The 23,216-nt window shown below is 39.0% G+C and overlaps 1 protein-coding gene across 1 annotated transcript; it reads left to right on the forward strand.

Moving 5' to 3' along the window:
• The first annotated feature begins 10,359 nt into the window (after positions 1–10,359).
• sdr42e2 (short chain dehydrogenase/reductase family 42E, member 2) lies at positions 10,360–23,119 on the forward strand. The gene is made up of 12 exons (XM_027285677.1): positions 10,360–10,435; positions 10,934–11,393; positions 12,499–12,594; positions 14,065–14,122; positions 14,762–14,880; positions 15,106–15,181; positions 16,814–16,896; positions 18,052–18,189; positions 18,603–18,668; positions 19,253–19,316; positions 20,236–20,309; positions 22,455–23,119. Exons 2-12 carry the CDS (start codon positions 10,935–10,937, stop codon positions 22,695–22,697), a joined length of 1,476 nt encoding a protein of 491 aa, XP_027141478.1. The 5' UTR covers positions 10,360–10,435; position 10,934; the 3' UTR covers positions 22,698–23,119.
• The last annotated feature ends 97 nt before the right edge of the window (positions 23,120–23,216 follow it).

Raw genomic sequence — 23,216 nt, forward strand, 5'->3', positions numbered from 1 at the left:
GCATGAAACAAAATAAGCTTCACGTTCAGTGTTTGTTGCTTTCTGTATTGTGTAGTTAGAGAGAACCAGCATTAGATAGGCAGTAGATATTTGTCTGTAGCCTCTGTTTGTCCCCCAGACTCTAACAGTGTCAGGCCAGGGTTACACAGAGGGAGTCCCGTAGGGAAAGAGTAACCACTTTCAGGCCCTGAAGCAAGGCCTTGTGCTGGCCGGCTGTCATAATTTTCAGTAATCGCCCTGAAAGGCACTGAAGACTCAAAGTGCTGGAAATGACCAGTGGTGGAGTAAGTAAAAGTAGAAATACCACAGTCTAAAAATACTCACAAATAAAAGTGCTGAATTCAAAATGTTCCTTAAAAGTCAGACTGTGTCAAAGTCTGAGTCTCTATTTACAGAATATAGCAGAAATTAAATAGAATGTGCATAACTACTTTATGTATCGTGAATTATAATAACAATTGTGTTTTTGTTACCTTAGAATGAATCTACAGACACTGTGGATCCATGGTGTCCACCATATAGATAGATACTTTATTGATCCAGAGGGAAATTCAAGCATTCAAGCAGTAGCGGCATGAGACACAGTAAACATACATTAAAATGAACCTATAAGATAATCAGTATTTAAATTCAACCTGTGCAAAGAAATCAAACCCATATTGCGTTGCTATGTTGTCCAGAAACCAAAGTTTACGCACGTTTTGCAGCCACCGTAGTTTCTCCTTCATGACTGTAATGGGAAGATGCAGTGGATGAATTAATAATTAAATTACAGCTAGATGCTACTAACTACTAAATCTGCTTTAAGCTTTGTAAACATTACATAAAATAATAATATGACTGAAACAAAACAAGCTTTATGTTCAGTATATATATATAGATATATATATATGATATAGATAAGATTTATATATATATATATATAATATAGATATTATAATATATATAATATATATATATACACTTTAATTTGTTGTTTGTTTCATAACACAAACATGAGATCACATTCAGTAATACTAATACACAGAGAGATTGTTAGTCACAGGATGATGCACTTTCATTCACAATTGTGTTTACTATGATTTAGACTCTTCATTAGCTAACTATGTATCCCATTCAGCCCAGTATTCATTTCCCTTTTCTTTCGTAAACTAAACATTATGTGTCACATACATTGTAGAGTATATTATGTTCACTACTCTACACATTAGCTCAGTGGTTCTCTAAGAAGCCAGCATCTAGTAATTGCCTTTTTGCTTGCTGCCTTGAGACTTTTTAATGAACATTCATCCCTGTTATCCAGCTTCTTTGATATGTTTCCCAAGTAGAAAGAGAAACTCAATATTGAATCATAGGATCCTCTTGGTGGTAGCTTGTACTTGAGTCCACAAGGGCTGTAAGACAGGGCAGGACCAAAAAATATGAGTATGGTCTGCCATTAATTGTCCACGTTGTCTACAGCATTGACTCTGATGAAAAACCTCACACAGTTCTTCCAACAAAAGTCTCTCCAACCTTGCGAGTTTGTGTCATCTTGGTGTGAATTATGAGATGACCATTCCTCTGGTGGGATTTCAACGTCCAGTTCTCTTTCTCAGTTTTGTTTTATATACTCTGTTGAGTACTTGAATACAGATTCACAGTAATTCATCTGGAGGATTCTGAGTTGATATTATGGCACATTTCATGTATGTAAATTAACAAAAAATATTAGAAACACCTCTCAATACAATGCTGTCCATTTAAACACAGACCTCAATAAGAAGCATAGTTAAATTAACACGCAGAGCAGTTTGTCTGTGTTGGATCATATTAGAAGTGTACCTAATGAAGTGTAAATACCAAATTTGACAATCCATTAAATTGTTGTTATTTCCATCCATAGGCTAGAAATAAATAGGCTTCCCTCTCTCTCTCTCTCTCTCTCTCTCTCTCTCTCTCTCTCTCTCTCTCTCTCTCTCACCTTATATCAAATTATTCTCTCTCTCTTTTACCCTCAGCAGCGCTCCACACACTGTCGCCGACTGTAAAACAGTGCATGCTGGGACTGCAGTAGCAGCTATCATGAATAGACCTCTGTGTCACAAACAATAACTGCTGAACGCACAAAGAAAAATATTGTTTGGTTTTTTTTAACCAGTGGAAATGAATGATTAATGTGGGCCTGCTTTGAATAGAGCCTGGTGAAAAGAAGTCACGTCCTCACAGCTTCACTTCAGACTACAGAGAGAAACTCAAACACATGAGCTCTCTTTGAGCTGCTGTTGTGTTTTATCGTGTGTGTGTATGTGTACGTATGTGTGTGGCAGATAACAGCAGTGATGCTAGTGTTTTATAGAGGGAGATCAGAGCTGAGCCAGACTGACGGCCTCTGTCAGGGACGACTGGAGGACGTTGCAGTCATCGTGATGATAATAGAAGAGGTGAATGTAATCCTTTATGTCCTCTCCTTGTCTTTCTCTCGTACTCCCTTGAAATTATAAAACATGTGCTCGTGCATTACCTTCTCTCTTTAATCATTTCATATCTTGTTTTTCAGCTGCAGATGAATGCAGAGTTAATGTAGGAGGCTGTCCACCTTTTGTCCTCTCCTTGTCCTTTGCTTTGAGTCATCAGGTACATCAGGACAGCTGCTCAGCTGATTGGGCTCTGGAGCGATGAATTGAGAGGTAACTGCCAAATATTGATTGCCTGCAAAGCCTCTGACCTTAACGAGAGCTGGCTTAGAGCAAAAGCTGTTTGTCAAATTCTGCTATAATATTATCCAAGCTTCTGGTCAGCCTTCTGTTGTTTTTTACTTTACAAAATATTGACTCAGAGCGATTAAGAGAGCAAAATATCCTGACAAAATATTCCAAAATATCACGCTGAATGCCAGAAGGAAGCTGAAATAATAAATTGTAGATAAAATGAGGAGATCCTTCTTCTTTCTCACAAAAATGTCCATCATATTCTCTTGTTTCTGAGCCCTTTTGGTCCAGTCTGAACCTGTTCCTGACAAAACAGACAGTCGATGGAATACCAGCAGGAGTTTCCACCCCCTCCTCTCTGTTTTTTTTTTTTTCTCTTTTCTTTTATCCGTCCTTGAAGCGGCAGTACCGCCATCATCTTTGTCCCAAGCTTCCAATTTCGTCCTCAAAGGAATTATGGGCTTGTCTGTCACTTTCTGTCTGTCGCTTTCTCCTTTATCTCTCCAAGTGAGACAGGAAGAAGGAAAAGCCACTTTTGTTGGCCAGATCAGCTGAAATTCATCAGCTATACTGATGTTATTTTAACAGATTTTCTGTTGTGCTAAGAGCAAAGAAAGAGCAAGAGAATTAGTCTTTTTATTTCATTATGAAAGTTTTATATGTTTAAAGTGGCCTGAGTGGTCTGGATACAAACAAACCACATAACTTAAACATGTGTGATACAAGTATATAAAACATACTGGATCTATTGTGTGTTAAGGAACCAGTGAAAGGGACATATTCTTTGAAATGTCTTGTAAATTATTATTATAATAAGAGCAATAAAAACACTTAAAAGGATACTCTTCTGTGGGGATAGCTTTCTGAAGCCTGGTGTGAGGTTGGAAAGAAGTGGACATAAAAGGCAGGAAGCGTCTAATAAAATACACTCTTGAGATGCATTATGGGCAATGTAGGATCTAGCTGGACTCAAAACAGACACTAAAATTCAAGATATCGCAGCCTTTGATGCTTTTTATATCTTAAATTGATGAGGTCCACTTACTAAATTTTCCCCTGTGTGTTGAACTAAGCCTTCAAGTCAACATCAGATTGAGTGTCCCAGTTTCCATGGCGATGGTTCAACTGTCACCATGCGAAATGTCTTTCTGCAGAAATGCTGCAAGATGCAGTCGTAAAGGTCGTAAGTGACCCTTGGGTTGAAATGATATCTTTGTGGTCATGAATGAATCTGCATACTGAGAGAAGAATACCCTTAAAATAGTGGAATTATTTAGTTTGATGATGAAAAGTATAATTTCAAGATATTCCACTACTATAACGGTGAATGCTGCAATATGCAAATATAAGTTGTGTGTTTTATATTATGGCAGCTAAACGTTGCTGCTAATGCTCTGCCTGGTTGCAATTTGACAAAAAAAGGAAGATGCATTATTATAAATGTGGTAAATCGACAACACTACACTACACCAAGAAGTACACAGTGCACTAAACAGAGGAAGAATCTGAACTCAGACACAACTCAGGTGTCCGTTTTACCCACAACGCAACTCGACTGACGTGTTAGTTTTATAGCTCAGCTTTGTTCACACATGCGTCAGAACTCCCCGAGACTGTGTACTTCCCCTTTAAGTCCAGCTGAAGTGGTTCTGGTTTAATGCAGCTCTACTGTCCTTTCTGAAGACATAAAAAGTACTTGTTTAGTACTGAATATGCTCTCAGAGTATTTTAGAAAATGTATTATGATTTCTGGCCGGCTGCCCGTCACCTACGGTCAAGAGTTGGCTGGTGGCTGATTGTAATTTCCTTCCTTGTGTTTAAGGTTGCTTGAAGGTCACTGAAGACACTTCCTTTTCTGTCTGTCCTCTCTCTCTCCTCTCCTGTCTCTTTTCTGCAGAGCCGACAGCCCTTATGCTGCACTTTATTTATTAAATTTGTTGGTCAGGTAAGAGAGCAGGACACCAAAGCTTTTTTTTTTTGGAGAGTGACTTTAATTAACTTTAATCCATGAATCAATGCCCCTGTGTCAATGCATCTTCCTCCCGCCACCCTTCTCTAAAATAATAGTCACTATTGATGTTTTCATTTCCTGCAAGTCATGGCTCCTTTTAGTCCATTTTTCTCACACCTATCTCCTGTGTCTCTTTAACTGTGTGTGTTTTGTAGAGCAGTGGGAACAGTTAATGAGCAGAGTAAATATGGACACAACTCAGACTCCCACACGTTTTTTACCATATCAGCCTTTATTTGTAACAGACTGATTTTCTTTATTGCTTTTTTTGCAGCCATGTTAGCATCACAACTCTATGGATGGCAATGTCAGTCTGAACATTGGTCTTTGGTCCAGACTGATCCAGTATCTTAACAAATATTCAGTGAATTTCTATGAAATTAGCTAGTTCTGTCTAAATTGTCTCTTCCACAGAGACCGCCATGAGTTTTTCTTACATGCTGGGAAGGAGAGGGTGAAACGCAAACGGAGAGTATTCAGTTGGTTACAATCTGCAACGTCGCTGACCTTTAAGATTTTGTCCAGTCATCAGGTCAATTTGAAATGTTTCCAATACTTTTGTGTGATGGGCAAACAGCAACTCCCATGTCTGTGAAGTGAAGCCTAAAACTGCAGTTCCTCAAACGGCCACGTGAGGCTGGCTACAGAACGAGTCAACCTCCATAAGCTCACATGTTAAATTGTTTCACTTCACAGCAGAAATAAACGCGTTTACAGTCTGGTACAAAAAGCAGTTTTTGTCTCTATAGCTAATTTCCCCTCTCGAGTTTGAATTTTTATATAATTCAACCATTTTAGGCTGAAAGTTATGCATAATTAACAGTGTAGCCACTTTAATTGACAGGTAGGTGTCATTACATTTGGCTTGTTTGAGCACCCGGGCCTCAAGTCCACGAATGATCCATGTTTTTTGCCCATTTTTTAGCCAAGAGATTTTAAGCTTCAAAATAGCTCTTCGGGAACCTCCAGGGTGACATCACGTCTACGCCGTCCATTCTTTAAACTGTCAGTGATTCAGACATTGCTGATAGGGATTGAACATCAACACACACAGTTTCTAATCCAGTGTCTATAAAGCAGTACATAACCACTGATGGATACAGTTCATCATCTCACTCTGCAGCTTCCTTTCTCTCAGTGTCCCACTTTATCACACAAGTTATTTAGGGAGGTTACACATGAAGTCAAGATAACTGATTTAGCTTAAAATCCTCTCAGTGCTCGTCAGGCTGCCTTTTTATTAGGAGTGTGACCTTGGAGCTCCGCTTTCTAAAATGAGCATGAAATGAGATGACTAATCCACTTCAATTACTCATCTTTAGCAGAAAACATACCTGCCAGCATACTTTAACTGAAAAGTGTTAAAAGCAGTGATGATGGGTAATTGCTGTATTTGTAACTGGACGAGTTTAAACTCACTTAACGGGTATAATAGTCTTTGTCAACTAGATTATATGGCATCCATCATTGCCTGTAAAATTGGACCTAAGACCATTTACTTGTAACATTTCAGGTAATTTTTCTTTTTTTATCCTTTTCCCTTCATTTCAAGAATCCGTTTTTAGTTTATCGTTGGCATCGCTCTGGTTTTTTATGTGTCAGTCACAAGCTGCTGCTGCAGTGTACTTTATGGTGTACTCTTTTCTCTCTTTCTGACAGGTTGGTTGGTTCCAGCATGACACTGTGTAAAGAAAGATGGCTCCTTTACCTCGGAGAACCTTCCACCCACCTCGGCCTGTCATCCAGTGTGCATGTAGGTTTGCATGCAAAGTGTTTTTTTTTTTTGTGCTGCTTTTGACAGCTCTTCGTTGCAGTTTTACCCTCACTATATCCCCCCCAGAGCTTCTTCGCCTGCTCTCAGCTGTCTGCTTCCTACTTCACACGCTTCCTCCGCTAAATTCACCACTATCACGAGTATTTTCAACTCGTCTGCCATGAATCCCCCACTGAAGGTTGCACTGAAGGTTTCAGTGGATGTTGAAATGATGTCTTATGAAGGTGGATTTTAGCACAATCATCATTCAATATGTCATCATCAGCCTTTGTTTCTTTGACTTATCAAAGTACATCGAAGCCCGTGGGAGCATGAATCTCTGTTCTCTGCATTTTATCCACATTTCAACCTGAGTGCTTCAGAAACATCCAGAATCTGAGCATACATTTTTTTTTTGCTCCCACACAGAGGACGGCAGATGACCAGATGATCATGGCTCACCAACTCTAAATTATTTTGACAGTCTGACCTGGATTTAGAGAAACAAAACCATGGTTGACCTTTAAGGTAATCTGCAGTGTTTGGAGACTCATGGTGGATTCAAATGCTGTTGTCTGGTGCCCCCTGCTGTCTGTTACTAATTTATGTGGGATCTTTATTCTTTTTTTTCTCTGTCATGCCAGGTAAATACAATATAGTAGTTGATAAATTAGATTAGTTTAGGACCAGGATTGAAGATCAAGACCCTAATTGTTTCGCCATTAATTATGGGCATTATTGTTTTCTCTCCACGGGCAGACTTGCAGCGCTGGATTGATTTGATGAACACCTCAATCCTGAGAAACTACGTGTGACAAAGCAAGAAAGTGTTACTTTTATTATATTATGTCAATATTTCTGATATTTCTGTACTGGAGTACTAAGAAGTGGGAAATATCAGTAATGTATTTGTATGTAGGGGCTGCAGCACCCCCTGAAATCAGGCATAATAAAACCATCAGTTAAACTTTAGTGACACTCTTTTTTTAGTGGGATTAACTGTATATATGCACTAGTATTCGTGGTAGGGGTGTAGCTGTTTTTATTTATCATTAATCAGTAACATGTGAACACACTGAGGTGTTTTAGTGAGTTTAGTGTGTCCCACTGAATCTAACTTGTTGACTGCAATTACAGTCATGTACAGTGACACATATAGGCCATCAGTTCAACAGGATGTGTGATTTGGTTACGGATCTAAGTATGAAATATATATAGTAACTAGAGCTTGCTTTGATAGTTTGAGGTTTAAAAAAGTACCGTACATTTACATGTCTGCTTGTGAAACACTTTAAAGTTATATATATATATATATTTATCTCTATCTATCTATCTATCTATCTATCTATCTATCTATCTATCTATCTATCTATCTATCTATCTATCTATCTATCTATCTATCTATCTATCTATCTCTATGTTGAACCATGTTTCTACAGCCAAACGACAAAATTGAGCACTGGCTCTAGATTGAGCCTTCTGAATTTGAATAATTTTGATACATTTACAGTTTGTCCACTGCAGGGGAATGATATGTCTCTTCTAAAAAAGCCTTCTACAAAACGATCTGTACTGTTCAACTGTTTTACTGTTGAACCCAAATGAGGATAAATGGATTTAACACATGATCACCTCAGGAGAGGGCTTGGCAAGTTTGCAGACAAGGGAGATGTGTGTTTTCCACGGCGTTTCCGTCGCCTCACCGCTGCAGCAGGTCAGACAAGGCGGCAGCTCCCTGCAGCTTGTGATTCATGGGTGTGCTCAACCCTTTTATCGCATTTAAATAACAAATAAGCAAGAGAGAAAAAAAGGCAGTGGGTTATGACTGATCTGGTTAGTGTTTATTGGTTCATTTTTACAACAGTGGTTAAATATGGTTTTCGTTATTTGTTGTTTTTAGCAAAGCTTGTGTTTTGTTGACATGTAGACCAATAAAAGTAGTAAATACACTGAAATGGTGTGTGTGAATAATGTGAGTTTCTAACAAAAATCAGAGAGTTAATTGTTCAGATTTCAGAAATTTGGACCTCTTAAAAAAGAAAGGTACATCCAAAAAAAAGTGCACTACGATTCATCCCTTTTTTTTATTTATTGCCATTTATCCAAATTGCTCCTTTGCTTGAGAGCTCCAGTCATCTGGTAGCTGCTTAAGATACCCCCACCACCCACCATCCACCCTTTAATTACGTGCAGTGCATTTAACTGTCAGCTCGGGCTTGGCAGTCTGTCTGCTGTCAGCTAAATAAAACATGAAGCGTCTATTTCTGTCGTCTCTGAAAACACTGGGCTCAGGAAGTGACAGCAGCTGCTGCTGCTGTTTACCTGACCTGTTGTCATGTCAAAGATATGTCAGTTATCATTTGACGCCTGAGCTTTGATTAATGACCTTATGTTTTCTTCCACAACAGATAGGAAATAATATTCCTGTTAAGTGTTATCATGGCAGAGGATGGTGAAGCCTAAGTTATTGAATGATTGTAAGGTGAATTCAGTGACCATATACAAGAAAGTTGTCTTCTTAGTATAAGACCCTCTGTTACCATTTATTGATGGACAGACCGCACAGAGATGTTACAGATGTCAGGTTGTTCTTTGTCTCTAAGGAGTCTCTGCTGGATATTCACTTGTGGTGACTGACTCCACTCCCCTGCCTCTTTAGCACACTTATTCTGACAGTGTCCTAAACTGTCAATGTTTTGGAGTTCAATCTTTGAAACACTGTCAGATGTTTTCAAAATGGTGTTTCGGCCGATGATAGTCATCCTTTGCATAGCAGGAGAGAACAACAATAATCTTACTGGAAGTAAACTTACAGAAAATGTGTCACTTTGTTACCATCAAGATGAATCCTTCTCCACTGGAAGACTCCTCATTCACAGAGCTAGTATACAGTGTGTACTGTATACTGAGTACTACTACTACTACTTGACATCAAAGATTCACTATACTACACTGATAACTGATAACCGAAGTTTGAAACCATTTATTGAGTACATTAGAGCAAAGTTTTAACCCCCACCATCACCGTGTGTTTCAAAAAGTCAGATTTATCTTTTATTCTGTATCTAATTTTCTCTTTGTAGCACATCACAGTGTTTTTTTACTTTGTGCAACTGCTGGTTTGTTCATATATTTGTATTCATTGTTTTCTTTTTTGTATTGTTGTGTGGCTGTTCTTTATAAAAGGCCCAAAGATTTGGAGAGTGTTCTTCATGTTACCTCTCGGACAGACTACTGTAATTCTTTGTATGTAGAACAGTTGTCTCTTCATCGTTTTCAGTTTGTTTTGTGGTTCTTTTGCATCTCTTTGTGGTCACTGTACATCAAGGTTAAGTACTGTACACATTTTTATTCCTAGAACCATTTGAATTCATCACATGTTTTTTTTATTCCTTATTTGACTGTCAGTCTGCAATTAATGGCTTACTCCTCAAACATCAGTAAATTATTTATTACTTATTAATAAAGCATAGTTGTAGTCATAAAGCATTACTGGGGATTTATTAGTATTCTTTAAGACTAAAACCAAATTAATATTTACGTCTTGTATTTAAATGAACTATAAGCGAATCTATTTTTACAATAAAAACTAAAAATGTGACGATTCAGTTTACAGCCACATGTGGCTGAAACGAAGAGAAGAAGAGTTAACATGAGCATCGAAAATATAAATGCATATCTATTATATAAATACAAAGTGACACCTCATCCATGGAGGAAAAATTATTCACTTTTGTCTTGAGGTAACATTTGACAAGCAACACTTGAACAAACTCTGGTGTGGGCCACTGCAGGAAAAAAAAAGTGGCGCGCTGCATCCAGGCATTACGGTAGGGGAATCCTCAGGTGAGGGTGCAGGTGATTGACAGGTGAGAGTGGCGACGCATCGGGAGGGATCACGAGAGCAAAAGAGGAAGGGTAGACTATTTAATAAGTCAGCCAGCACCGGTATGGATGAGAGTGGACTAGGGGAATATTAAGGTAAGTTAATTTTTTATTAATTTGAATTGATGGCAATTTGATCTTGGTATTTATCACTCTGAAAGCGAAAGGTTTTATTTTATGTAACATGTATCTGAAGATCTGTGTGAGTGATGGCAGGCTGTGAAACTGGTTTGGTGAACTCTGAATGTTTCTTTTCAAAGGTCTTAATAGCCATACAGTGGAGTGATGAAGTGTTTAGCTTATAGTTGAATATTTCACATGCATGCATCCATCATGAGGATGTCATAAAGTACTTTAATAAATAGATTAATTAACATGTTTCTTAATTTAACCCCTTAACAAGCAGGAGGCAGTCATAACAAACCTGTCTCCCTGTAGCCAGACATTTTTTAAATTCTTGTTGTGATGCCAAATCTACAAAAAAATGCCAAGTTGAATGGGGTCAAAAGTCTTCACTGGTAAAACTTAAATGGCACTAAATAAATCAGTAACCAATATTTTCTTCTCCTTCCACCGATCTTTTCCACCCATCAGGATGTCTATGGAGCTGTGTGGTCCCAACATGACTGAGAGTGGCAGCTCTCTTTGCCAGGTGAAGCAACTTCCCCGCCACGGTGTCCCCCTTTGTCGCCTGCAGGCATGCAGTGGACACCACATGCACAACCTTCCTCACCTCAACCACCAGCCATGGGTCAACCACCCAGCCCCGACTGTCGCCTCCAGCCCAGCTGTGTCTGTCCGCCACCGGGTAAATGGAGCCATGATGGCCAGCAGCAGTGGCGGCGACGGCAGCCAGGAGTGTGCGGCCTCCAGACTGGGAGAGGAGGCAGCACTGGCAACTGGCATCTCCACAGGGAAGGTGTTGGTGACAGGAGGAGGTGGATATTTTGGGTCCAGGCTGGGGATAGAGCTAGCCAGCCAGGGGATGTCAGTGATCCTTCTGGACATAAACAAGCCTCCCTGTGATATCCCTGATGGAGCAATCTTCTGCCAGGTACAGTGGAGGGAGAGACTCTTTCTAATCTACTCCCACTATAATACAGATTCATATTTCTATATTTTCCCTACATATTACCAATAGCTGGCAATTTAGTCAGAGTGAACACTAATTGTACAACTGGTAATAATTACTGAGCCATACAGCTGTGGTTGCTCTGGCATTTTGCACTCTGGCACACTATCATTCACTCTTTCTTTCTTTAGCACAGACATGTTAGTCCCTTTGCTTCACTGTGACCAAAATCTGTTTAAAATAGGACCTCATATTAAAGACCTAATATCTTCTACATGATTAGGTTGCCAGAGAGCTTTACATATTAATTACATTTACATCACATCACATAGTTCATGAAGATGAATTAAACTTGAGAACAACAGAGTTCACCAAATTTTTATAATCTTGTCAGTGCAAATTTGTTTTATATGTTTGAGGTGGCTGTCATTAAAAACAAAAACTGTTTCTCTCCATGCATGTTTATTTTCATCCTTATTCCTACATCATTTGTTAGATTTTAACATTTTAAAACACTCAAAGCGGCTGTAAAACCTCATATTTATTGTCTCACATTCGACGGGAAAGATCTTTGTTTGCCTCTCTTGACGCACAAGCCGTGCAATCCTGTGTCTTGTGTCATCTTGGGGTTGGGTTATAGATGACACACTATGTGTTTTTCTTCTAACTCATACTGCCCCGTGCTGACTTGAAAATCAATTATAGTATTCCCTTGCTTCAGCCAGTGTCTCTCTCTGGTTAGTCTTCGTGCTGGCTGGAAACAGACACAGGTGAGTGATCCGCCTCAAAGTGCCAGCTGCTGACTGGGTCAGAGAGGGTGGAGACATGAATCAGGTTTCACCTGCAGGCCTCATGGCACACTTACCTTAATTATAACTGTCTTTTCATGGGATAATTATTGACTCACATCACCACATGTACTCTCCTGAACCCTCCTAACTTGTCAAAATGCTGTGTTGAGAAAATGCAGTAAATGTACATGAGTAAATAATGATATCATGTAAAAGTGCTGAAAAGTGATTGAAATTAATTAAGATTAGCATCCTCAGAGTTGGCATTAATTAATTCATCTGTCTTTCTCTTACAGAGTGACATCAGGGATTATTCTTCCCTCTATAAAGTGTGTGAAGGTGTCGACTGTATATTCCACACGGCGTCTTACGGCATGTCCGGACCAGAACAGGTGACTTCCCTTCATGTCCTCTTTATAGTGTCTGCTCACAATCATTCAAAAAAAGCCAGAGAAACAGACGCTGTATGTCATCAGGGTATTCATAGGATAATGAAGAGCTACAATCAGTGGCTATATTCATTCAGTCTTTATATTCGCCAGTGGCAGAGCCAGATGTTGTAAACATTCAGGGGTTAGCCCCAAACATAAGGGGATCCAGTGGCATGCTTCACATTTACAGCAGCTCTATGCACTGTTTTTCAAGCCATGGGTGAATCAACTCAATCAGTTAACTAAGCTAGTCCAGTTGTCTATGATAACCTTCACTGGGTACTGTGACCTGGATGAGAATCTTTACAGACACATTTTCCAACTGTCTTCATCATTCTGTAACATAAACATGTGACTGGTCACCTCAGCAACTCACTGTTACAGATGTGGATTCCCAAACCTGAGACTGTTCACCAGCTGACCTGTTGACTCCCTTTATTTAGATGAGGTTAATCGTGTGTGAAAAACTTTCTGTCCATAGTCCATAAATCCTTAGCTAGCTTCTTAGAAAGCTTTCTCACTGAGGTAACACTGTTTTTGGTAGTGTTATCTCAATACAAGTATGGCCTGTGTGCACTTACCGGATCGCAACATTTTACCGTTTTTTTTCTTTTTCTTTTTAAATTTCAACCATTTGCGCCAACATTTGACTGCCAAAATATATAAAAAAACATATATACAACTTACATTTGTATATTGCAGTATTCACTGCAACCACTTCAGCTCCAGCAGCTTCCTCAGCTGGTCCCTCCTTCTTTGCTATAGGTAGCCAAAATGGCGACCATGACCTGTGAACAATGCTGAAGTGTTCAGCGTTCCACACTAAACTATTTGACCGTTATCAGTGCATCATCCGGGTACTCATTGTACGGAGCATTTTACCATAACTGACAGTGTAAACCTACTTATGTACTCAAAATAGCAAGTCTAAGTATGGAAGGGGGCAAAATGAGACACACAGTGAGGGATGAGTGGATAATGTCTGTACTCTATCTTGGAGAGATACCTTTCGTCTGAAACAGCTCACTGCGACTGGCATATCCATCTGCAGGTGTAATAGTAAACCTCATTACATGATGAAATAAACGAGTCTTCATTTCAGCGATTTCCAACATTTCTCGAGAAAGACTCAACAGCCATGTTGTGGAGTTCATGCTTCCACGTATTCTTCTATTCGCCTTGACAAAACCTAGCTTCTACATTACCCTCTAGAGGAAAGTTTTCCGTAACTTTTACATGGAGTTCCCTTTAAGGTTGACCTTTGTTCACAAAGAGTATATAATTACACAAATAGAGGATATCCATGGCTCCAACCTTGAAGTAATTAAAGCAAACTCACCTTGTTACAATTAGTCTTTGTTTTGCTTTGCTGGCCTGTTTGTGTGTGTATGATGTAAGATGATGTGTATTTTCTTTCTGTCTGTCTGCCAGCTGAGAAAAGAGCAGGTGGAGTCAATCAACATAGGAGGGACCAATAATATCATAAACGGTAAGGATACATCCAACAAAGGTCAAAACCAAACCTCCCATATACATATACTTGACATTTTTTAATTAAGATTTTCATAGCTCACGTAAAATTAGCAATATTTTAATACTTCATAAACATTATGTAGAAATTGGTATTTTTGAGATTTAGCTCCCACCAGAGTGCAATATTACCGTCGTAAATATGAACTGTTGTACATGTGTATTTGTTATGATTATATTACTCATAATCAGTCGACAACTTTGCTGACAGCAAATCATCAATCAAGTGCAACAACACAAGACATTGCAGCCAGCTAATATGTCCAAGAGCAAATCGTCCAGCTCGGTGTCTTTCAGGTTTTTATTTCACAAAGCTCTCGCCAACGACTAAAAGCTTTACTCTTGTCTGGCAGCCTCTCTCCTTTCTCTTCTTAGCTTCCTCTATTGTCCTCTTTGGTATCTTTGCCTGTGCCATAAGGTTCATAGAGGCTGCTGATCCTGGTTACTTTGCCTGCTTGTCCAGCTCCTGTTCTAGCATGACACCGGCTCCAATAATGAAGCTTAATTTGATATTCTGATATTAAGTCTTATCTCAGATTTTGACATCCTGGTAGTCTTTGATGTAAAGTTGGTTGACATCCATCCTGCTTTCTTTCAGTGTGTAAGGAGAGAGGCATCCCTAAGCTGGTGTATACCAGTACCATTAATGTGGTGTTTACTGGGAAACCAATTGAGGAGTGTGATGAGGCCTCAATGCCTTATGTGCCACCCGACGTTGTGAGTAAAAAACAATAACAAATCAGTTAATATCAGCACATCAGCTAAAATCTTACCCATAAATTCCCATAAATGTCCCACCCACCCATGTATCACAGAAACTTGGAATAAAGACGTCAACACAAGACCAACATTTGTAAATGTCCCATACAATTGCCAACAATAAGACATTTTCAGTACTCAGTAGGGTAAATATAATGCATCTAATGTTTGTTTTTGTTCCAGCACATCGACCATTACTCCAGAACTAAAGCGATTGCAGAGCAGATGGTCCTCTCCGCCAACGGAAGCTCACTGAAAGGTGTGAAAGTGTGTGTAATGACAACGTAATCACAGAATTACATGAAAAAAAACCAAAAAAAAAACAGTGGGCACAATCAGAGGAGATTGCAACCCTTGCTTTTGGTTTCTGGGTAAAAAAAAGAAAAGAAAAGAGAGCGAAAAATAGGCTGTGGTTGCCATGGAAACTGGAGTGTGCAATCCAATTTAACACCACACATTTAGACATTTAGTCATTTAGCAGACGCTTTTATCCAAAGCGACTTACAGAAACGGGAACAATCAAGGTATAGTGCGATAAGATGGGTGACTTTTTATTTACTGTACTGTAGACTGCCTTCAATCTAATCCACAACCCAGTATAAAAACAGTTCTCTGGTGCCATTTTGGTTTTTGGTTAATTTTTTGACAACTTTCCATGCATTTTGTTTAGCTCCTTTTAAACTATCCTCACCCCACATGCTTGGTATCATTTCTTTTCAGTGCAAACTCAATTTAACAACAGATAAAGCTGCCAGAAACCCAAAATGCATGAAAAACCACACAGGTGCTGATAAAAACGTACAAATCTTTAATCATAATTGCTCAGAAATATTATTATAGAGAGTTACGCTTTAATCCAAAGCGACTTACAGAGCCAGGCGTCGTTTAGTTCGTAGCGTGGCAGGTTGACGTGACCATTTGATGGCTTTCTAATACAACTAGACATTGGTTTCAGGTTCCTCTATGTTCTTTACATTAACAGGTGTGAAGGCTCATGCTTCCTTCTCCTTCGGTGTAACCCTGCACCCTATCATCACCTTATACATTCAATTAAGCAAAGAGCGAAGACCTGTCTAATTATGTACTGCAGGTTAGAGGTCATATAGTCACACGAGGATGTGGTTCATTTTTTTTCCACTGCCTCAGGCTGAACGACCTGGTGGCATCTCAGCAGTGACAAATTTGTTCTTTATTGGATTTTATGTGACTTTATACTTTTACTACACCACCACAGGAAATATTGCACTTTTTACTCCTGTAGATTTATGGTATACTTCCCAGTTACCTTTCACATTAAGATCTGATATGAATAGAATAGATTTATATAATACAGAAAAATGTTAAAAGACCTTTTTGGCTAGTAACCCCGTAAAAAAGATCTTTCCCCTCCTATGTCTCCTAAGTACAAGATCCAGAGAGCTACACTTATCCAATATTTTAAAAGAGCAAAGTTACTGCCCCACTAACCATCTCACATCATCCTATCTCTCGTTGTTGCATGAGTGTTAACTGATAATGTAGTATAATCATAGTATAATCATGATATATCACTCACTGAGGCCATTGATCTTTAGAGCTTTTGCTTTTGATACTTCACATATATTTAGCTGACAGTACTTCTGCTTAAGTGTGAGTTTAAATGGACTTTTACTTTGTGCATTGTGTATTTTTACACTGTAGTAATGTTATTTTTATCTATAAGTAAAAGATTGGAGTACTTTTCCTGCAACTCAGTGATGAATTAGTAGTTTTCAAGCTTTCATGTAGTAACAAAAAATTTGTGTCCGATGATATTGACCGCTGTCCAAGTTTGCTGGATGCATAGCATCATGTTTCAGGAAACATGTAAATACATGTATTCAGCTGGAAGTTTTAATCCTCTCTTATGAAGGTGGAAGCCTGCTTCGGACCAGCGTCCTGCGGCCCTGTGGCATCTACGGACCAGATGAGAGGAGACACCTCTACAGAGTCATGGTGAGGAAGACATATAGTGTGTCGTGATGAAGTCTTTTTGCGTTGGAGCTGGAAGAAACATACATCTTGGAGTGTCTGGAGTCAGAATGTGTTCATGCCTGAAGAGTTTACATTATTGATAGAGTTCTCCAGGCGTCCAGTTACAACCGCTTATCTTCCAGCTTCTCCTGCCGTACGAGGCAGCAGTGCAGGCTTCTGAAGATCTGCTTGTGGCTGGTTATGTTTCAGGTTTACTGTCGGCCAAGACGGCTGACTTTTTATTTACTGTAGCCTGGAGTTTATTTGCACAAAAATATATATGCATATATATATATATATGACTTCAAGTCATTAAGTTACAAGTTAAGATATCTACAAGCTCAAGCCCAGTTTATTGTAGTACAGTATAAAAACTGTTTGAATTCTCTGATGCCATGTTGATTTTGGTAAATTTTTTGACAACTTTCCATGCATTTTGTTTAACTCCTTTTAACCTATTCTCACCCCACATGCTTGGTATCATTTCTTTTCAGCGCAAACTCAATTTAACAACAGATAAAGATGCCAGAAACCCAAAATGCATGAAAAACCACACAGGTGCTGATAAAAACGTACAAATCTTTAATCATAATTGCTCAGAAATATTATTATAGAGAGTTATAAAAAAATGGTTGTTTCACTTTTTATACACAGAAATACAGCAGAGTCTAAATGTAAGAAATAAAACAATAATACAGCTACAACTATTTATATTTTTATTCTGTTTCATGTTTGTGCTTTTTTTATTAAAAAGTATATGTATGCCTGTAAATCATTGAAAATATGAGCTTGTCCCATATATACATATTATATATACATATATAAAGTTGTGTTACTGTACTACAGTGTCACAACAACGCCTGCTTCTGTTTTATTCAGTTCCTGTTGTCATAAAGTTGTCGGCCCATTCTCAGTCACAAGAGCCTCTCATTCACCAGCACACCTGTTACCCCTTCCCTCATTACCTTCCCTGCATACATATCAGCCCTTTTACCCCAGTCTTAACAGTTTCATGTCTGTTTTATCTTCCATCTTCCTCTTGCTGACAGATTACCTGTTGAAGAACTCTGCCATATCTCTGTTTGCTGAACTGATGAACTGAGCTGATCTCTCTCTGTCTCTCTGTCTCTCTCTCAGGTGAACGTGGAGCGTCGGTTGTTCATTTTCAGGTTCGGTGACCCGCAGGCCAGGATGAACTGGGTACATGTAGATAACCTGGTGCTGGCACACATATTGGCAGCTGAGGCTCTCACACTGCAGAGGAACTATGTGTCTGTGAGTCAAGACAAACACCCATAGATCCATGAGACTGGACTACTTTCTACTATAAAACCACATAGATTAAATCAGCCCTAAGGAGTCATATAATATAAATTAATAAAAATAACCATTTAATGACTTGAATATTGGTTATATTTAAGATGATTAGTTTCCCTGGTTAAACTAGAGAGTTGAGGAAAACATTTTCTCCATAAAATATGATCATAAATCATAAATCAGTGAAATTGTAGGTGATTATACTCCGAGTTGTTACATGGTACAATAACAGAAGTAAACAATGAACCTGATTATAAGTCAGTGTATCACCAAAATGATTTAATCTTTTATGTTATGGTAGACAATTTGCACAATGTTGCTCTATATAAAGATAATGTACAGTGTCTGCACTGTTTTCTGTTCTTTTGCAGAGTGGACAGGTCTATTTCATTAATGACGGAGTTTCAGTCAATCTGTTCGAGTGGTTGACACCGCTGGTGAGTTAAATGCCGACTCTGGTGATATTCTCTATTATTCTTGTTGTCAGCAAATCCTGTGAAAACACCAAAACAGACAATGAATACCTACAAGCACTGACTGTTAGCCAAAGATATATATCTGATATGTCTTAGTCCTCTCTACCACAGAGCTTGATTGATTGTTGTCCAAAAACTATTAAAAACAAATCAATAGGCCAAAATGTGTGAAAAATAAACACAACAGTGACGCTCGCTGTATATTATCCCACTTAGTATATACTTCCTTAGTAGAAAAATCAATATTGTCAAATTATTTATTTAAAAATGATTTTATTGCATCCGCTGTGGATCTGTGGTCTAATGTGTATTAATCCACAGCTGACAATAGTCCCCAACTATTGCACTATTTTCCCCTGCTGGAGTAACTTTCCGGTGGCTTTTTTCTCTCCAACTATTAAGTGATGGACTAAGACAGTGAATTTTTTGTTGACATTAAGAAACATATAGAATAACTCTTGCCTCATCCTTTAAGTACTTTCCAAGTATATTTATAGATTAAGTGAAATGCATTTTGTCAAAACTTGTGCAATTTACTTTTGCAGTTTGAAAATCTCGGCTACAGCGGACCGCTGATAACCCTGCCTGTTTCAGTTGTCAATTTAGCAGGTAGCTCATCTCTCTTTAACTAAGATCTGTACACCTTTTAAATAACCAATGCATGGTGGTTATGCTCAAAGCGAGAAGGTTACTGGGTTGAACCTCAGCCGGGGCCTTTCTGTGTGGAGTTGGCATGTTCTCCTCGTGTCTCCGGCTTTTTTTTGCTCGTAGGTGTGAATGTGAGTGTGAATGGTTATTTGTCTCTGTGTGCCCTGTGATGAGCTGGCAACTTGTTCAGAGTATACCCCGCCTCTAGCCCAAAGTCAGCTGGGATAGGCTCCAGCCCTACTGTGATCCTGATGAGGACAAAGTTTTTCAGTGTAACATAATATGTGAGTTATTACTTGTTATGGAATTTTTTATCCTTAGGTCACATGTGGGCCTTGAGGTCCTCAGCAGTATTAGTTGTTTGGCTTTGGTTGAGAACAGTAGGTGCCAGTCTATCTCAACACTGTGGTGGCCAGGGTCAAAGAGACCTATTTCTGCCTTCATAGACATAATAGATAACTGGCGTTGACGTTCCAATCTGCGTAAACAGACATCTGTGTCTCCAGACCAGAATATGCTGACAATAAATAATTTCCTGCTGGGATTATTAAAGTATTTCTGATTCTGATTCTGATTCTAACACCTGCATGAATAAAACCATTCTCTTTGGCTAATTCTGGGCGTATAGTATTTGTGGTGTTATCTTGGGGTTTAAAGTCTATCCACCAGGATGAGTTGGGTGGAATGTGAGACCGACTCAGGCACTTCTGATGAACTTTGAGAGTGTCTCTAATTCTCCGTGATCAAGCGTCAATAAATAATACATCAGAGGCTCCTGAACACTTTCTTCCTTCCTGACCTCACCATTAAACTTTGACTTCAGCAATTTCTCCACAACATTGCTAACACTAACTGTATGTTTGTTTATTTCTGTTTTCAGCCAACCTGGTAGAATATTTACATATCCTTCTGAGACCAGTGATAGATGTGCCTCTCCTCTTTACCAAAAGTGAGGTAATTATGCTTCTTTCTGCCCTTCTCTCTTTTAAACCGTGTATTCTGACCTCAAAGTGTAAAATGCATTATGGGTTTGTGAGCGTTGAAAGTTACAAAGCTGTGGAGCTGTGCGTGAGCATGTGAAAGTCATGCGTGTTGGAGATAGATTACGTGCTCCCTGATAAGTAGATCCTTGTTTAAGTCTCCCCCACAACAGTGAAGACAGACTTCATTAAGACGGGTATTTTCCTATCAGCCCCCTCACTCGTCTGATGCTATCTTTTGTGCATGAATTAATACCAAAGTTAATTTAGAAATATCGGCAAATAACAAAACCCAGCTCTCACAGTCACCGGAAATCTTTTAATACTATCTGATGGCCTGTGGCTCAATTAAAAAACACCTGAATTGTATCAAGATGAGGGCAGTGTGCAGTGATACTGCCTGGAGAGGCCTTTAACGACACATCTTAAGGAGCCTCCGTCCCGACCTGTAAAGTACTCATGAATGTGTGATGAGGCAGAAACCAAAGCTGAGCCTGTGGGCTTGCACCTGGAGCTCGTTCTGTCAGACAGCTGCTGGCAAGGGGATCGATGATTATATCGTGAATAAAATATAAACTGCTGTGGGTCAGAACAGGAAGTTCAAGATGAGGTTTACAGGAAGTGACGTCGGTACAGTGGCTGTTGCCACGGTGACTATAGTTAGACAACCTCTCAGCTAGGCTCGAATGATCCTGCCAACTCTCAGGTTAAGCCATCGCGTGACACGCAGAGGTGTTTGTTTTTTTTAATCTCATACATGAAATCCAGGTCTGCAAACACGTGGAAAAACCAGCTATAAGATGCGACAGAGAGCCACTCAACTGTCTTTTATCTTTATTTTTATGCTTTTTTTTTATCTTCAACTTAGCGAATAACTCTGATGATATTCTTATTTATCAACAAACCCCATGGCAACAATAAAATCAACAATGAATTAATGCTAACAAGTATAAGTAAGTAATTAAAAACACATCATTATACATTTATCGTCCTACCACAATAAATACTCACTAGGGCACAAAATGTGTATTCATCCACAGCTGAAAATAGTCCCCAACAAACACACTTTTTACTCTGCTAAAAGTTCAGTTTGCCAAAAGCAACAGTGCCCGGCTGTTTTAGGCAATTATTTGACATATTTTAAACATCAAACATGATATTTGTGACCTTTTTTGGAGATATGTGTGTCCATGTAAGAAAAAGAGGGTTTTAATGGTTTAATTTAATGGTTTAATGGTTTGGGGATTTTTCAAGAAATTTCTTTTTTTTAAAAACCCCAAAAAACTGCAACATACAAATGCTCTGATTCATTCTCCAGTCAGTGTTAGGTACACATCATTATCTACAACTTAGGCAATATTGTTTCTTTAACTTTTGTCATGTAGTACTTTTACATTGACGTATTAGTACTTTTGGTTTTGCCGGAAGGAAAATGTTCTGTCCTTGGCCAGATATTAAAAAGGAACCCTACATCATTACAATCGACATACTTTATTAAAATATCATCTACAGTATGTCCTGAATTCAGTGAGTTAATGCCTGTGGCAGTGAATGACTTTTTAATGCAGATTCGTCTCAAGTGATAGAAAATTGAAGGCAGTAAAAAAGACACAGCTACCAGAGGGAGTTATATATAGTCAGGATGATTGTCGGGTCAGACAGGATGAGCAGGACTCTGCAGTTTGTGGTTCGAGTGTGTGTGACAATGATGAGCTGAACTGGATGAATTTGAAACAATAACCTAGTATGAGTCAGTGGAACGCTGGAGAATTTTTGTGCAAGGTGTGTGCTGAATGAAGCATCACTGGAGAAGGAGATTTAACTCGTGGGAGGATGAAACGCTGTACGCGTTTTAAAGCTGGTGGTTTCTGTTTGAACTCCTCTATCACTACATGGACTTCACATGCAGACACCTTATCCCCAAGCAGTAAGAAGATGCAGTAACCGGATGCGCCCATCAGTCACTGGCTACCAGAATGTAAAACCACTGTTGCCAAACTGAGGTTAATCTGAACCATTAGCTTGACAATATGACCTTTAACTTGTTCTCTGCAGCAGCTTAAGTTACGTCCCTGGATTTCTGTTCTGTACATTTAACACAAATGATCTTCCACTGCAGTTAAGGAGCATAACCGTGAGCCACACCTTTAAGATCGACAAGGCCCGTCGAGAGCTGGGTTACTGTCCGAAGCCCTACAGCCTGGTGGACTGTGTGGAGCAGTACCTGAAGACCAGGCAGACTCGCTCCAGCTGTCCTCGTTTCAAACTCTCCTGGACCTCCCAGATGCCCCGATGCCTCATCCTCCTGCTGCTGATGGGGCTCAGCCTGATGCTACTAATGCTGTGCTGCATAGTCAGTTAGAGGAATTTTCACTTGAAGCTGCACAACAAGCTATTTTTCACCACCTGTGCAGACGCATTACATTATTTCCCTGCTTCATTTCATCCACCTTTTTAATGTTGGTATATGTATTTCTGATTGCAAGGTGATGGAAACTAGACGGCTCCTGAAAAGTACTAAACCTGAGTGGTGTGAATGTATTTCTCCACAGTTTGAAGTTGCTACGGAATAATTGAAACAAAAAGTAATATTTAACTTTATAATAAAAAGATATTTAAAATTTGATTGATTGTATTTAAAGATTGCATTTAGCTTCTATGATAATTTTTTTTGTTGTTGTGATTTACATGTCTTTAGAGTTTGATTAGTAATTTTGTACACGTTTAGCAATAAAAGCATTAACAATGAATGCCAACGACCATTTTATATCTACAATAAGCACAATAATGTATGAGTTCCCTCCATCATTTTTAGTTGAAAATAAAATTTGTGTTATCCAACTTGGTGTGTCATATTTGAGGATTATGTGGCCACAAGAGG

This window comes from Larimichthys crocea, chromosome XII, assembly GCF_000972845.2.
Source record: "Larimichthys crocea isolate SSNF chromosome XII, L_crocea_2.0, whole genome shotgun sequence".
Lineage (NCBI taxonomy): Eukaryota > Metazoa > Chordata > Actinopteri > Sciaenidae > Larimichthys > Larimichthys crocea.

Excerpts from the sequence above, each read along its gene's own strand:
- sdr42e2 (XM_027285677.1), top strand. The coding sequence starts at position 10,935 with ATGTCTATGGAGCTGTGTGGTCCCAACATGACTGAGAGTGGCAGCTCT. Across the intron at positions 15,182-16,813 it reads CAACGGAAGCTCACTGAAAG|GTGGAAGCCTGCTTCGGACC; the intron begins GTGTGAAAGTGT and ends TCTCTTATGAAG. Across the intron at positions 18,669-19,252 it reads TCGAGTGGTTGACACCGCTG|TTTGAAAATCTCGGCTACAG; the intron begins GTGAGTTAAATG and ends TTACTTTTGCAG.